Source organism: Schistocerca gregaria, chromosome 1 (assembly GCF_023897955.1).
Source record: "Schistocerca gregaria isolate iqSchGreg1 chromosome 1, iqSchGreg1.2, whole genome shotgun sequence".
Lineage (NCBI taxonomy): Eukaryota > Metazoa > Arthropoda > Insecta > Orthoptera > Acrididae > Schistocerca > Schistocerca gregaria.
The window spans coordinates 826,940,997-826,956,210 of NC_064920.1; the positions used below are offsets into that span (position 1 = coordinate 826,940,997).

Here is a 15,214-nt window from a genome sequence, read left to right on the forward strand (position 1 = left end):
TGTGTAGGGGAGCAAGGCGGGTTGAATGCCCACCAAGGCTCATGGGCGACGTGTGACATCGAAAGGGTTGGAGCGCCGTCATCATAACCAGCTCCGCCCCTGTACCCCACAGGACTCTCACTGCCGCCGCCTCCTCCTCCGCTACCTTCTTTGGGTACAGATGTGGTCCTCAAGTCGCCGCCACTGCCCCTGGTTGATTTCTCCCCCCGGGCCTGCCACTGGCCCTCCCCGCCCCCAGGTGCATCGGCAGCTCTTTCCGCCGCCTTGGCCTCTGGGTCGGTCGTCATGTACACCTTGGATGTTCCTTCCTCAATGTCAATGGCTTTTGTCGAGAACAGTACTTCTCCTATCTGCCAACCAAGGCGGCACCGTCCGGGGCGTTTCCGCTCCTATGCGCAAGTTTCAGGAGGGAGGGATCTGGCATCGAGTGCTGCGGGTTTTGAATCCGCGCCAGTCAGCATGGACCTCGATTACCACTAGAGGTCTCTGCAGCCATCATGCCGTAAGCCATGGCTGCGTGCGCTCCTGGTCCGCGTATAATGTGGGGGCAGCAGGAGCACGTGGTCCCAGCAGCCAATAGTGATGTACCCTATTTTTATTTAAGCGCCTGCCTCTTGCTCAGCAAGGCAGTCTGATATTGGCGTGAGTCTGTCTACATCTCGCCTACAGACAGTGCATTTACTTTGCTTGTTTCCGTGCACAAGTGGACATTGTTGATACGTGAGGTTTTTCACTTGTGACCGTATTGCTTCTTGCGTGTTGCTGTTCACAGGGTCTTGCTTGGTCATCATTTGTTGTTCATGTCTGTCCTTTCCTGTTCATCCGTTTTGTTTGTTCGCGGGGCGCTTCCATTCGGTCCCATTGCACTTTCATTCTCGACAACACCACGACCGTTCTGGTGGAGGTTACAACACAGGGTACACAAGTACTGTTTTGCTAAGTTCTTAAGCTGTTTGAAGTAGATCCCCAGCTGCGACCAGCCAGTTTCCTTCAGCTGTTATTTCTTGATTTTTAGTTCTGTCCTGTTAGTTATAGGTGTTTCCTAAATTTCAGGGACCTGTTAGGAGTCACACCCTAATATTTGGGGTGTCAACTATGTCGTAATTTTTTTCTGTGGAAGATTACATTAATCCTCTGTCTTTCTGACTATAATCTAGAGAACCAATGTGGGTAAACAATATTCAGCTCACCCCAGAAAGCTATAATGTAAGAGATGAATGGAGGAATCAATGGACACCTTTCTCTGGTCATAAGAGTTAAGTAAAATAGATCCAAGCATCCAAACCCCAGGATTGAACCAGTGAAGAAAAATATATAGCTCCCTTAACTGTATCAAAACTGGCCACACTATGACCAAAGCACAGTACAGTAGTGGTGAAATATCAATGGTGACCGATACGACTGCAGTACATTGGAACTCTGAAATGCAAAGAAAATTCATGGCTAACTGGAAATACTTCATTGACTTAACACCTGCAGCAGTTAATTGACTGGAGTCTTTGGATATCAAACTATGATGGAAAATGTGAATCTCAACTTCTTTTAGCTACTGTTTGCATTATTACCTATACACACACATACATAAATGTATCTGCTTGTATTGATTCATATCATTTTATGGTATCTTGTATCAGCTTAGTTGTATGTACTTGTAAAATATAATTCAGTAAGCTGTATACTAAATATATAAACTTTATGATATTACCAACTGTTACAAAGCATACCTGGATAATTGACACATCTGACATTTAACAGTGAACCCAATTTATGGTTCTAAGGTGTTTACACTGATGGGCCAAAGCATCATGACGGCCTGAAGTTCAACCAGTTAGAAGAATTTTGGGCATAGAAAACCAGTCATTTATGCCATTATTGAAAGTATTACTAGCATGTATATGCTTGATGTACCTTGTAGTGGGGGGGGCAAAAAAAAAAAGGAGCTCTAAGATTCATGATTTATTTTTTATATTTACTTCAAATCTTCAGTAGATCACAAATTTTTAAATAGTGATGACAGGAAGTATAAATATCCTTCCCCCCCCACCCCCCCCCCCCAAAAAAAAAAAAAAAAAAAAAAAAAAAAAAAAAAGTTAGGTGAATTAATGAGCAATTTCACACTTAATTTCTTCTGTAATGGAAAGTCTGCAGTATTCTGGCATTAAGAGATGCATGTTGCAGTCAGGCCATTACTAGTTCATTTCTTTCCGGCTCGTTTTGTGAGTGAGCCATCAACATTTGGAAATGAGTGTTGGGTGCTACTTCTTCATGAGATTCGTCTGTAAAAAAGACAAGATTAAGATGAATAAAAAAGAACTAAATTGCAATTACAGCAGCAGTATCTGTAGGAACAGTATTAGCGATGAAAAATTACAGAAAACTGTTTATCTGAATATGAATCTTCTTCAGGTTGTTTCCACTCAGATATTTCTCCCTCCGATCCCTTCCAAAATTTGTTGCTCACTCAACAAAAGTGACATATTTATAGCAGAATTACATCAAACTTCGAAAGCTAAGGAGTACATGCACAAAACTAATGAGAACACTATCAAATACTGGCTCAGATAGTTGCAACAGCTGGAATTATGTTTGTTACCACTTATTTTGCAATAATTCTAGAAATTGACAGCAGAAGGCAGCACCCGTCAATGGAAGGATAGTGAGACATCTATACATTGTTTACATACAAAATGAGTCCAGTTTTTGAATGATAGGTGGCCGAGTTATACTTGGATATAGTCTTTTGAACACAGCATTGTAGCCTGAGTTATGCTCTGGTTTGGTTGCCAAAGTGTTAATAGCATATAGGTGCACCTGACAGTAGCTTCAACACGTTCTTGACAGGCTTTGGGAAGTATGTAAAACCAGATGTCTACGCGCACACAATACAGTTCCCATAAATGGTGGGACTCTTGTTTTTTTGTTACAGAGGTACTGCCTGATAGGCAATAACATACCAGATGTGTTCCATTGGGTTTAAATTGGACTAATTTGGTGGCCAAGACGTTGCGGTGAATTCACTGTCATACTCCTCAAACCATTGCAGCACAATTCTGGTCTTCCGACGTAGTCTGTTGTCCTGCTGGTAGATGCCATCATTGCCGGGGAAGACATCAGATATGAATGGATAAAGTTGTTCTGCAATAATGTTCACATGGTCCACAATTGCTGCCACTGATCCCATGGAAGCCCAGGTGCATGTCCCCCATCAGTGTGTGTTTTTCGCAGGCACTCATTTGGATGGTAGTGTGTCTGGACGCAACCATCAACCCGTTGTAACAAGTAATGTAGTTCATCTGACCAGGTGACATGTATCCACTAATACAGGGTCCAATCTCAATGAGTCTGTGACAACTACAATCGTAATTGTTGATGTCGTTGGTCAACATGGAAACACATAGGAGACATTTGTTGCGGAGCCCCATGTCCAACAGTGTGTGCTATTTGGTAGCTCCAGAACACTTGTATCTGCACCAGCATTATACGTTGTCATCAGATCTTCTGCCAGCCACTGCCTGTCCTGCTTTACATAGGGAGCAAACCTCCAGCCTATACTTTCTGTTATAAGGCGTGTATGTCCTACACCTTGTCGCTTATTTGTGGTGTCACCATCCTTCAGCCACTTTTCACAGATGTTGATGACAGTAGTATGTGAACAGCCAACGAAGTTCGCAGTTTCTGAGAATTCTCAGTCATTGCGGGGTATCAGCCTGCCCTTTGTCACTGTTGCTTATTTCTGTATCTTTATTCACTTGCAGATTGTGCCACTGCTAAAATATTTTCCTATTCATCTTTGTCCTGCTTAAATATTTTTCTTACGACATCACATGCCTGCAACAGCATCAAGATGCATTTAATGGACAATGCACATAATTTTTTGGCTCATTAGTGTGAATCTTTTGCTGTAATTGCAATGTCATCTTTGTATGCACACATTGGACTGAATTTCATCATTTTTGGTATACTTTTCACAACGTGTTATGCGGTGCTAAGTTAAATGGAGCTCTGGAGAGATGATCATTCTGTTTTACTCCAGCTGCCACTTAAGGGAAATTAAAGAATCCTTTTAAAAAAAAAAAGAGAAGCAGTGTTTGAACATAAAGAGCACAGATGGAAAGCCAGAAGTAAACAAAGAAAACAAGTCTGAAAGGTGGAAGGAATATATAGCAGGACTGCATATAAACGAAAGAAACTTAAAAAAATATCATGGCAAGGAAGAGGCATTGGATGAATATACCATAGGTGATGCAATATTGCGGAAGAATTTGACAGAGTACTTTAATTACCAAAATCAAAACAAAGCACCTTGACTAGATGACTTTCCCTGAGAACTGTAAGATCCTTAGGAGAACCATTCTTCAGTAAACTGTTCCACCTAGTATTCAGAATATATGAGATAGGTCAAATACCCCCAGACTTTAAGAATACTGTAATAATCTCAGTACCAAAGAAGCTAAGTTACGTTAGCTGTGTCGCAAGTCCATTGCTTTAACAAGTCAAAATACTAACGCGAAATATCTACAGAAGACTGGGATAGCTTGTTGAAGCCAGCCCAGGGGAAGATAAGTTTGAGTTCCAAAGAAATGTAGGAAAACGCAAAGCAATACTGACCCTGTGACCTATCTTAGAAAATAGTTTGTAGAAGGACAAACGCAAATTTATAACATTTGTATGTGTAAACAAAGCTTTTGACCATACTGACTGCAAGATACTATGTGAAATTTGGAAATCATCAGGGATAAAATAGGTTATCTATTACTCGTACAAAACCAGGCGGCAATCATTAAAGTCAAAGGACATTAAAGGAAGGTAGTAATGGAGAACAGTGTGAGACTAGGTGGTAGCCTCATGCAGTTGAACTTGTACAAAGAAAAATCGAGAAAGAAAACTATGAATCAAATTGTAAAATGAACTAAAATTCAGCCAGAGGAAATAGAAACTTTTAAGGTTTAGTGACAACATTTCGATTATGTTAAAGATAGCAAAGGACTTAGAATATCCATTGAAAGGGTAGTAAAAAGATTCTATACAATGAACATCAATAAAAGTAAAAAAGGGTAATGAAATTATGTTAGGTGATGCTAAAGGAATTACGAGGATGTGCTGAGACATATAATGCCTGAAAATTTTTTATGTGAGAACTTTTAAAGCTTTTTAAGTAAAACAGATATGTCTTATTATTTGCAGAAATGTGCTTTCATCACAAAGCAATACTTGTGGACAAATATGACTTTCTGGAGAAATCTTGTTGTAACCCTTTTGGTGCAAAGAACCATTCTGTTAGAAAGGGTTTATGGGTTGTCAGTGTGGAAACAGCAAAACAATTGCAGGCCATGACTAAGAGCAATTTGAAACCTGGTCAGCGAGGCAGGATTCTTGTTGGATTCCAAACCAACACATTATTTCTGTAATTCCAGCTCCATCAGCAACAAGAATGGGCTGGCATTATAACTTGTTAGAATCAACTGTAATTGCTATTTGTAAAAAAATTCAGAAAATGAATTAATAAGAACTGAAATATTTGGCTTGGGAACCATAAAGAGTAAGACTGATACCTGTATTTTTAAATGTAATGTAAATGTAAGTTTATTTGGTATGACAAGATTTATGGGCACTATGATAGCACACTATGACGAATTTACCATAGTTTGACCATTTATTTTACAGCTAAGATATTGTACCCAAAAAGTTGAACAGGATCACAAAGTTTCAGCATGACGTGTCTCTTAGATCCTGAGTAATGGTAAATCAAAATTTGATCATTTATTCATGTAAGTTGCAATATCGAGAAATGTAATGTAATGAAAATATAAGTTTATTTGTTCTCAAATGCAAATTCTAGTCTAAGAACTAAAGAACGTGCAGAAAACAATTTTTAGTAAAGAAATCAGAAAAATCACAATCAACTTCAAACCAGGCAGAAGATGAAGCATATCCAGAAGTATCACTCGATTCAAGTCTAAGTGCTTTTGGAGTCTCCCCTCTAAAATTTCATAGTGTATCAAAAAGGGATGTGAAAGGTTATGCAAAACAAAAAACAAGTGAAGCTCAAAAGGCAATTGCGAATAACATTGCTGCTGCTGGAGGATTCGCCCCAAAATATCTTCAAAAACCTAGTACAAGCAAGACATGTCCTAATTGTGAAGATTATAAGCAGCTGATTACAGTATTGAAAGAGAAGTTGCAATTGTCAAGGCAGCCTGAAAAATTGCAAATACTGACATTAGTACCACAAAGCTGGACTATATAAGAGACAATACAAACATTTGGTGTTTCAGAGAGGATGGTAAAAGCAGCTAGGAAGTTACAGGCAGAAAATGGTGTATTAGCTCTGCCAAAGAACAAGTGTGGCAAGAAGATTCCAGATGCCGTAAAAGAAAGAGTGGTAACACTTTTTCAGAATGAAGAATTTAGCCGAATTTGTCCAGGTAAAAAGGACTGTGTATCAATCAGAATAGAAGGAAAAAAAAGTTTTGACTCAAAAAATACCTTCTTCTGAATAATTTGAAAGAAATGTTTGCTGCATATCGACTTGAGTATGGGTCTGAAATTGAATTTTCCAAATTTTGCGAATTGAGGCCAAAATGGTGCATCACTGTGGGTGCTGCAGGGACCCAATCAGTCTGTGTTTGTACTTTACACCAAAATGTGAAACTGATGCTTGCAAGCACTCCAATTAAAGAAAATTATAATAGTCTTATTTGCTAAAACAGTGTGTGATTTGGAATCCAAAGCCTGCATGCTTCATCGCCGTGAAATCTGCCTGGGAAAAGAACTACAGGAACAGTTTTTAGAAAGTAGTTTTGAAGACAGTGATCCAGATGATACCATTGAGTTCAAACAGTGGGTGCACACTGATAGGGATACATTAGAAACCAAGCAGATGACCACTGTGGATTTTATTGAAGATCTGATTCCAAAAAATGACAAACTTTCCACTGGTCATTATGCTGCAAAGCACCAAAGCAAGCACCTAAAATGCATAAAAGAAAACTGTAAGCCAACTGAACTGATCATATTAATGGACTCTGCTGAAAATTATTTCTTCATTGTCCAGGATGCAGCTCAAGGTTTTCACTGGAATAACAACCAACCAACTTTACACCCATTTGTTGTGTACTTCAGAAATAACTTGGACATCAGCAGCATCAGCTATCATATAATAAGCGACAGACTGAAACATGATGCAATCACTTTACATGCTTTTATAGTGAAATTAATAGAAGATCTAAAGTGTCTCCTTGGAAAAATCACACACTTTTACTACTTGAGTGATGGGACAGCAGCGCAGTACAAAAACTTCAAAAATTTTCTGAATCTCTGCCACCATCAAAATGACTTTGGAATCTCAGCTGCATGGAACTTTTTTGCTACAAGTCATGGAAAATCTCCATGTGATGGAATTGGAGGAACTGTAAAGTGCCTGGCAACAAGAGCAAGCCAGGGCCAGATTTTGACACCAACTGATTTGTTTAAATACTGTACAAAGAATATCATAGGAATCCAATTAATTTTTGTTTCAAAAGAAGAACTTACAACATTAAAAAATGAGCAGGAAGCTAGGTTCAAAAATGGCTGCACAGTATCAGGTACAAGAGAGAATCACCATTTTGTGCCATTAAATGAAAAGCAAGTCCAAAATAAAAACAACTTTCTCTGATCAAACAAGGTGAGCTCTTTTCAATGGTGTTGAGAAAAGTCAAATTTGAGTGATCCCTTTTGAGATATGACCTTTTGAAAGCCCTTTTGAGATATTACCTTTTGAAAGTGAGCCAAAATTGACTGATTTAATTTTTTAGCACATTTTGAACTTCAATAACTCGGTTATTATTTGAGCAATATTGGTGCCACTTGCAGAGCTTTATGACATGCTGGCAGGTTGCAAAGAACTAAAGTATTAGCTTCAGAAAGTTACTCTTTCAGTAGATACAAGGCAATAAAGTATAGTCAAAATTTGGTACAACAAGATTTATGAGCCACTTTGAGAGCACACTATGATGAATTTAACATAGTTTGACCTTTTGTACCAAAATTAAGCTATTGTACCCAAAAATCATAAAGTTTCAGCACAACAGGTATCTTAGATACTGAACAATGGTAAAACAAAGTTGATCATTTGTTCTTCTCAGTCACGATGTCAAAAAACGAGCCTTTACGAAAAGGTGGCTAGTGACCCCACTATACTACCTATGAAGCTGTAATTTGGCAGTGTTTCATGTAAGGTCTATATGTACATCCTACAAAAATTTCATCAGAATTGGAGATGATGTAATGGGGAGCTTGTCTAAATTTAGGCCACTTGACATGGAAGGACCCAATAACAAGAAAGCCTGTTTTGATGGTATACGTGAGGAGTGAAGTGTTGTGTGGAAGTGAAATGTGAAGGACAAACAGAACAAACAGCAAGAGAACAAAAGCTTTTGAAATGTGTAGTGAAAGAAGAATGCTGAACATTAACTAGAGGGACCAGATATCAGTGAAAGGTATTGAATCAAATCAAGGAGCAAATAGTTTCATGTTATAATTTGACAACAAAAGTCATGATCTGTTCTTTTAATATCATCCCTCCATTGCTTATACTCTTCATAGCACTTTCCAGGATCATGTTTTTCATGTTATAGTTTCCACACATTTCTTTCTGTTTTGTGTACTCGTCTCGTCCATTTTTACCCCATTCTCATGTTGCATACATATTACAGTGTGCTTCAAAGGGCTGTTATTCCTACAACACTGTAATAACGTCCAGAAGGTCATTGATACAATTCCCTGTTCAACCATCCAGAGCTTTTCTCCCCTTCAGTTTCTTAAGGCAAATGCAGAATTTTTTAAGGCGTAGTGGAATAGCTGATTAATAATGTTCTTTTTTATTCCCACAGGCTCACAAAACATATCACATTAGTTTTTTTTGCAATTATAGTTGTTAATCTTATTGTTTGAGGTGACATCTTATGCATAGTCATTTGCAAAATCTTTTTCTTGCCAAGAAAGTTTTAACAATAATCCTACCTTATAACCAAAGTCTTATGAATTATCAAATTATACATACAATTTCTGCAATTTAATAGCATGCTATAGAAACCCGTAATTATGTACTGTTTTCACTTAAATGGGATCAACAATTTGAAGTCAAAACAGTTTTTTCTGATTAATAGCAATAATAATGATGATGATGATCCAAAAGAGAGAATGAAATGTAACCTGGAAAATTTTGGGTCCAAATTATACTGAAGAAGGAAGAAAGAGCCTAAGGGCAAATAAAGAAATTCATAAGTGTACCAACATATTTTTGGATATGAAGAAACATATGCTACAATTCTGTGTATACATTAAAAGAATATAACCAACCAGTTTAACTAGAAAGTTTGTAGGATTCTGTGAAATTCACAGTAAAACTAAAATTAAAATGATAAAATGAATTGGGTCAGTAAAAAAGATTGAAGGAGGCAGGAATAACACAACAGGTCAGTTTTATGTTAAGAAAAGCTCATGAAGACTAGAACACCTTTCCTTGGTAAGCAGAAAATACCCGTTCTGAGAGAATGAAACTTACACTATTCAGCCAGAACATTATGACCACTGACCTACTATCGATATAAACCCATCCAGGTGATAGCAGCTTCACCTGGTGAGGAATGACTGCTGGTCAGACTCACGCATAGTGTATGTAGTATCAGTGAGCATGCTGTCTGTGTGTAGAATTGGGAAGATGCACAATCTATGTAAGTTTCACTGAGAGCAGATGGCCCAGAGATTTGGCTTGAGCATTTTGGAAAGTGAACGTCTTCTTGAGTGTTCAAGGAGTGCTGTGGTGAGTGTCTTTAACACATGGTAAAACCGAGGTGAAACCACACCATTCATCGTGAGGTTGGGCGGCCAACTCTAATTGCAGAAACAGGGCTGCATAGGCTGGGCAGAGTGGCAAAACAAGCAAACTTTAATGCTGGGCAGAGTACAAGTGTGTCTGAACACAGAAATGAGCATGTGACCATTGGCACTGGACATTGGCGCAGTGGCAGAGCTTTGCTTGGTCTGGTGAATTCTGATACCTTCTTGATCATGCTGATGTGAGTGAGGGAATCTTTCATCTTCCAATGGAATAGCTTCTTGACATTTGTACTGCAGGATGGAGACAAGATCCTTTATGTCCTGGGGAATATTGACATGGGCATCCATGTACCCACTGGATTTCTTGCAAGCCATGGTGGCCAAGCAGTATCATATACTGGTTGCAAGCCACGTGCACCCCTTCAAGGCCATCTTGTTTCCCGATGGCAGTGGCATTTTTCAACAAGATAATACACCGTGTCATGACACCATGCATTTGTTGGAGTGGTTCAAGGAACACAATGGCAAGTTTCAACTGATTTACTGGCCCCCCAACTCGCCAGATCTGAACCTGATCTAACACAACTGGAATATGATTGAATGTGGCATCAGAGCTCATCTACCCTCCCTGGATTTACAGGAAGTTAGTGACTTGTATGTGCAGTGCGGGGCCAACTCCCTCCAGTGACTTAGCAAGGCCCAACATGCCACTGTTGTGATCTTTGCTAAAAGTCAACATAATTTACCCCATGGGAAACTGCCTAATACACTCAAGTCCCTCACAGTTGCAGTAATCCTTAGAAATCTCTCCTGAGAAAGGCAAGTGCTAGTTGTTCCTCATTCCTGTTTTTCACTTGTGCAATTCCTTATTTGTTGTTAACAATATACCTATCCAACCATGTGTCATAAGTTAATGAGTCATTACTTTTCTTTCTCTGTTGGCTGATTTCTTTTTCATGTGTATAGCATTCATCTTTCACCTCGCCAAATTCTAAACCTTTTTCTACAGTATTTTTCATAAACTACGTAAACAGGAAGTAGGTCAGTAGTTAGCAGAAAGCAAGAAGTAAGTGTAAGGACTAAGAGTAGTTTAAAACAGTTAAAGATGATTCACATATTTTGAGAACTAGTGATAAAGAGAGTAGTTACAAGAAGCAACTGAGAGAAACATTAGATGCAAAGAATTTCAGAAAGAGAGAGCGATTGATTTCAGGGGGGCAACAGAGTTCAAAAAGTAGTCTGTAACTCTACAAATCTTGAAATTTCCAAAATATTCTATGCCTTCTGTGCACAGTTTAAGGATACAAATGTAATAAAATACTGCATTTCCAGTGATTTGTCTCTGTTTACGCACTGTTGTTTTCGAAATGTCATTAATGAAGCATGCAAACAAAATTAAATTTTCAATCAATTAAAGTAAGAACCTAAATGATTAAATTTATAGAATGATACTTTGTAATTATGTCATCTTCAAATTATTATATACAGCTTTATCAAAGAAAGTTGAATATTCGCTGCAAGTGGAGAACAGAGCATGAAAAATCACTTATTAGTTGGCACCTAAGAGTATCTTTTGATAGAATTGTAAATTAAGTGACTACACCATGAACATGTCATGTCATGAAGTTGTAACCCATATGTGATCCTGTGCATGTATGAAAAGATGAACCAAAGGGAACTAGGCGTGTTGTAAATTTAGAAGTGAGCATGACATTGATATTGTATGGGGTGACATTTGTCATCCATATCAGTATGGAGAACATAACTGTTTTTTGATTGTTGATATGATGCTGGAACACAGCTGCAAATGTGCTGTTGTCTTTTCTCAAAAGTAGGTGGTGACTGCAATGGTGTGGACTGTGTGCACATAACACATCACATCTTTGATATCAAAGAAAATGTTTGTTTGGATACAGTGGGCTTGGAAGTGTGCATCTTGTTATTAAGTCAGATTTTGGTTTTGACTGCTGTGATGGTTCAATAACTGTGACACACTGTATATGTGACCAGTCCTCCAAAGGAAATGCTCTAGTGTCTTTAACTGCCTCGGATCAAGATCTTGTATGCTATTGAACTTTATGGAAAATCCAGAATGATCTTATAGCTGATCACATTATTATTTAAACTGTGTGGTCTGAATAGGTGTACCTGCTTCAGTACATACAAACAAATGAATTTTTACAGAACTGCATGTCTACATATTGTAAAGAATGTTTGTTACTACTTCTCTTCATGACAGGTAGATTTTTTTCTTGGACCTTTTCATTCAAGTTAAGTAGTATCCCTTAAATATTCAAGTTAAGTATTATATCTGAATGTATCTGACAATTTTTAAGCTGTTGCTGTAACCAAAGTAACTCAACTTTTGCATGTAGAAGTTCTATGACATACTGCATTGATTTAGTCATTTTGTTGTGTCATTACAGATCATGTATGAACTAAATGTCATTCAATGACGAAGAAAAATTTTTTGCAAAAAAAAAATTGTACTTTATGAAAAATGCATAGAATTGTCAAATTAATACAAGTCCCTAAATCATAGCAGTGGCCGTATGTGCTTTAAAAGTGACAAGCAGACACTGTATGAAGCATGTGTTGAAAATGCTACTGGGTAATACTAGATAAGATTTCATCATTAGGTCATTTATCATATTTTCAAGAAATGTATTGTGTACATGAAAATTCCTTATTTGCAGGTGGCCGAAATCGCGCCCGTTCACGAAGAAATAATGGAGATGATAACACCAATTGATATCTCAGTGGCTTATCTGCAGCAGTGTTTATAGATTTTTTTATGTATAATTTGATTCAGTTTGAACTTCCTGGCAGCTCAACTCTACAAAATAAAACCACTTCCATAACTTATTTTTCATTTTATCTTAAATTTACTTATTGCAGGATAGCAACCAGTAGTCCAAACATTGTTTCTTTTGTCATCGTTGTATATCTTACATTTTAGTTTGGATTTTATCTCACAGTGCTTTCTGTTTGCATGTAATGATATTTTTTTATTTCTGTGTAGTAGTAAAATGGTTTTGCTACTTTTTTGCTCTTGTTTCATTATTCCTAATGTGTCAGTAAGAGTTTCCATATTGTATACAATGGCGTAGCAAATAGTAAGTGAAAAATTGGAAACATATTGCAGGGCCAAATCTCAGAAGTGATACATAAATGTTAAGTAATTCATTAAGCCATTACCTTTCATATTTTGTGAATATTTTCAGAAGCTACTTTCAGTTATGCTTTTATTCTTGTTTTAGTTGTTTTTTGTGTGGTAAAGATCTAAACAACATTCCTTTTTTAAAGTTTGACAGACACAATATGCATTCTGGTACTACCTTTTGTCCTTTATTTTAATGAGTTATTTGTAGTTAAGAAGTTTTGCTCAATACTAGTCATAGAGCTGCACAGGAAGGTAGAATAATTGTCAGATTTATGAAATATTTTTGGTGAATGAACAATACCACACTGTACATAAAGTTTAATTTTTTTGTAAAGTAATTTAAATACAATACCTTTTCCACCAAATTTCAGAATTAAATTACTGAATGTGGTGGTTATTAATAGAAAATTTATGTTTTGTTGTTGGAATGTTGAAATACAACTCAAATTACACCATTTGGATGCCTGATATTGTAATTCCTAATACACTGTTGTAGGTATGAAGTTTTGTGTACATTGTGTACCACATTTCCCAACCCCAATTAAAATAAGGTATTAAAATGAAACCCTTACCATAATTGATATAAGAATTTTGAAAATTGTTGTTTCAGAGGCACTTGTTGTGAGGAATACAACTGTGGTGGGTTAAAAGATTGGCACTGGATAGGGTGTGTCGAATATTATGAGGAGCAGTCAAATTAAAATGAGACCAAAAAAAATCAGTGAAGTATCTGTTATTTCTAAAGTAATTGCCATAACTGGTAATGTATGTATACCAATGCCAAAATGTAAAAATATTTGTGGTTGCCTGTGGGACGGTGAATATACCCAAGTGCGTATCTCTTTGTCTGAAGCAAGTTGATGGCCATGAATGCCTTTCTTCAGAGCATCAAAATATGGAAATCACATAGGGACTGTATGGATGACGTGTAACGTCTTCCAGCAAAACTTTTACAGTGTAGCGAAAACAACTTGGCACCATGTGGGTGGTACCTAGACTAGATTTTGCTTATAAGAACAGTAGATCAGACAATGATGTGGGTGATCCACTTTCATAAATGGACAGGAGATAATGCACATTCTACATAGAGGGCCATCTAATCATCAAGTATCGGGTAACTTCATTCTTTTAATTTTTAATCATCTAAACTGTGGTGTCAATGGCACAGGGTTATAGAATATTTCATAATGCATCAAGAATTTAGTATATTTTTAATTTGTGGAATTTCAGCATGGCTGAAACATGTGTAACATTGATTGTAGTGCTTAATAAGCTACAGACACCATTGGTGTCTCACCAAATGCCTAGCAACTCAGGAATCTAGGTCAGCATTGCCTGAGTGTTGGTGGACAAAAAAGGGTTCTCAAATTAGTGGCTGGCCAGTGCCACCAGTCCTCTAATACCATAACCTTTGCACATTTTCTGATTATTCCCAGCCCGTTAATGCCATAAGTTTCTGCATGTTCCTGTGATAGTAACTGAATATGATAGTGGAACATTATACCTCATAGGGATCTGGACTTGATTGCTCAGATCAATAGGATTGTGCAAAGTCTTATAACAACCCATCAGCTTCAGGGTGTGCTACGTACAGTTGGACTTAATGGCTTTTGAAACAGCCCCAGTTGCATTAGAGACTGTCATGTAGGAAAAGGAAGTTGTCTCACTCAAGAAACTCAAGAAAATATCCAAATTTTAGAGAATCTCATAAATATCTTGAGAAATGTCTAACTGTGCTACCCAACCAGGTTTTCAAATGAGTGTACTGTTAGTATAATAACTACTATGTAGGAGTGTGGCTGTTGGTTATGTTGCATACTAACCAACCACAGCTGCTGTGGTTTCAAATGTGGTTGCTACATATGCAAACTGAATAATCACATGTATCTGTTGTGGGTTTTGGCAGCCATATTTAAACTGACGCTTTTGGTTGATCTGCAGGGACATATGCTCTTAAGTTGATATGTAAGAAATAGTTTATTTACAAAAGGTATAACATAGGACTAAACACAGTTTGTATAGTATTAGGAAATGAAATCATTTCATTGTTTGCCATTGAATAAAGCTTTGTTCTTTTATTGAATTAGAGCCCTTTTAATATGTGATCATTAAGGCTAGAAAAAATCTTACTAGTTTAGTGACCGCTGCTTCACTCGTGTTTACTATATAGTTTGCACAGATTTTTGTTTTGTTTTTCTTTTATCAAATTTGTTTACATTTACACCCATT

General features: G+C 37.4%; 1 protein-coding gene across 4 annotated transcripts in view; it reads left to right on the forward strand.

The window, feature by feature from the left end:
• The window catches only part of LOC126271809 (DDB1- and CUL4-associated factor 6-like), a 191,834-nt gene extending 176,766 nt beyond the window's left edge, over positions 1-15,068 (forward strand). For 2 of the 4 annotated variants that reach the window (XR_007549149.1, XR_007549150.1), the window contains exons 15-16: positions 12,249-12,433; positions 12,519-12,604. Coding sequence is in view for 2 of the 4 variants with exons in the window: in XM_049974180.1 (XP_049830137.1) it covers positions 12,519-12,574 (56 nt within the window). In the remaining 2 variants the exon portion in view is untranslated. Of the gene's footprint in view, positions 1-12,248; positions 12,434-12,518 lie in introns of all 4 variants that reach the window. The other 2 variants (XM_049974180.1, XM_049974181.1) reach the window with 1 other exon arrangement.
• Positions 15,069-15,214: the final 146 nt, after the last annotated feature.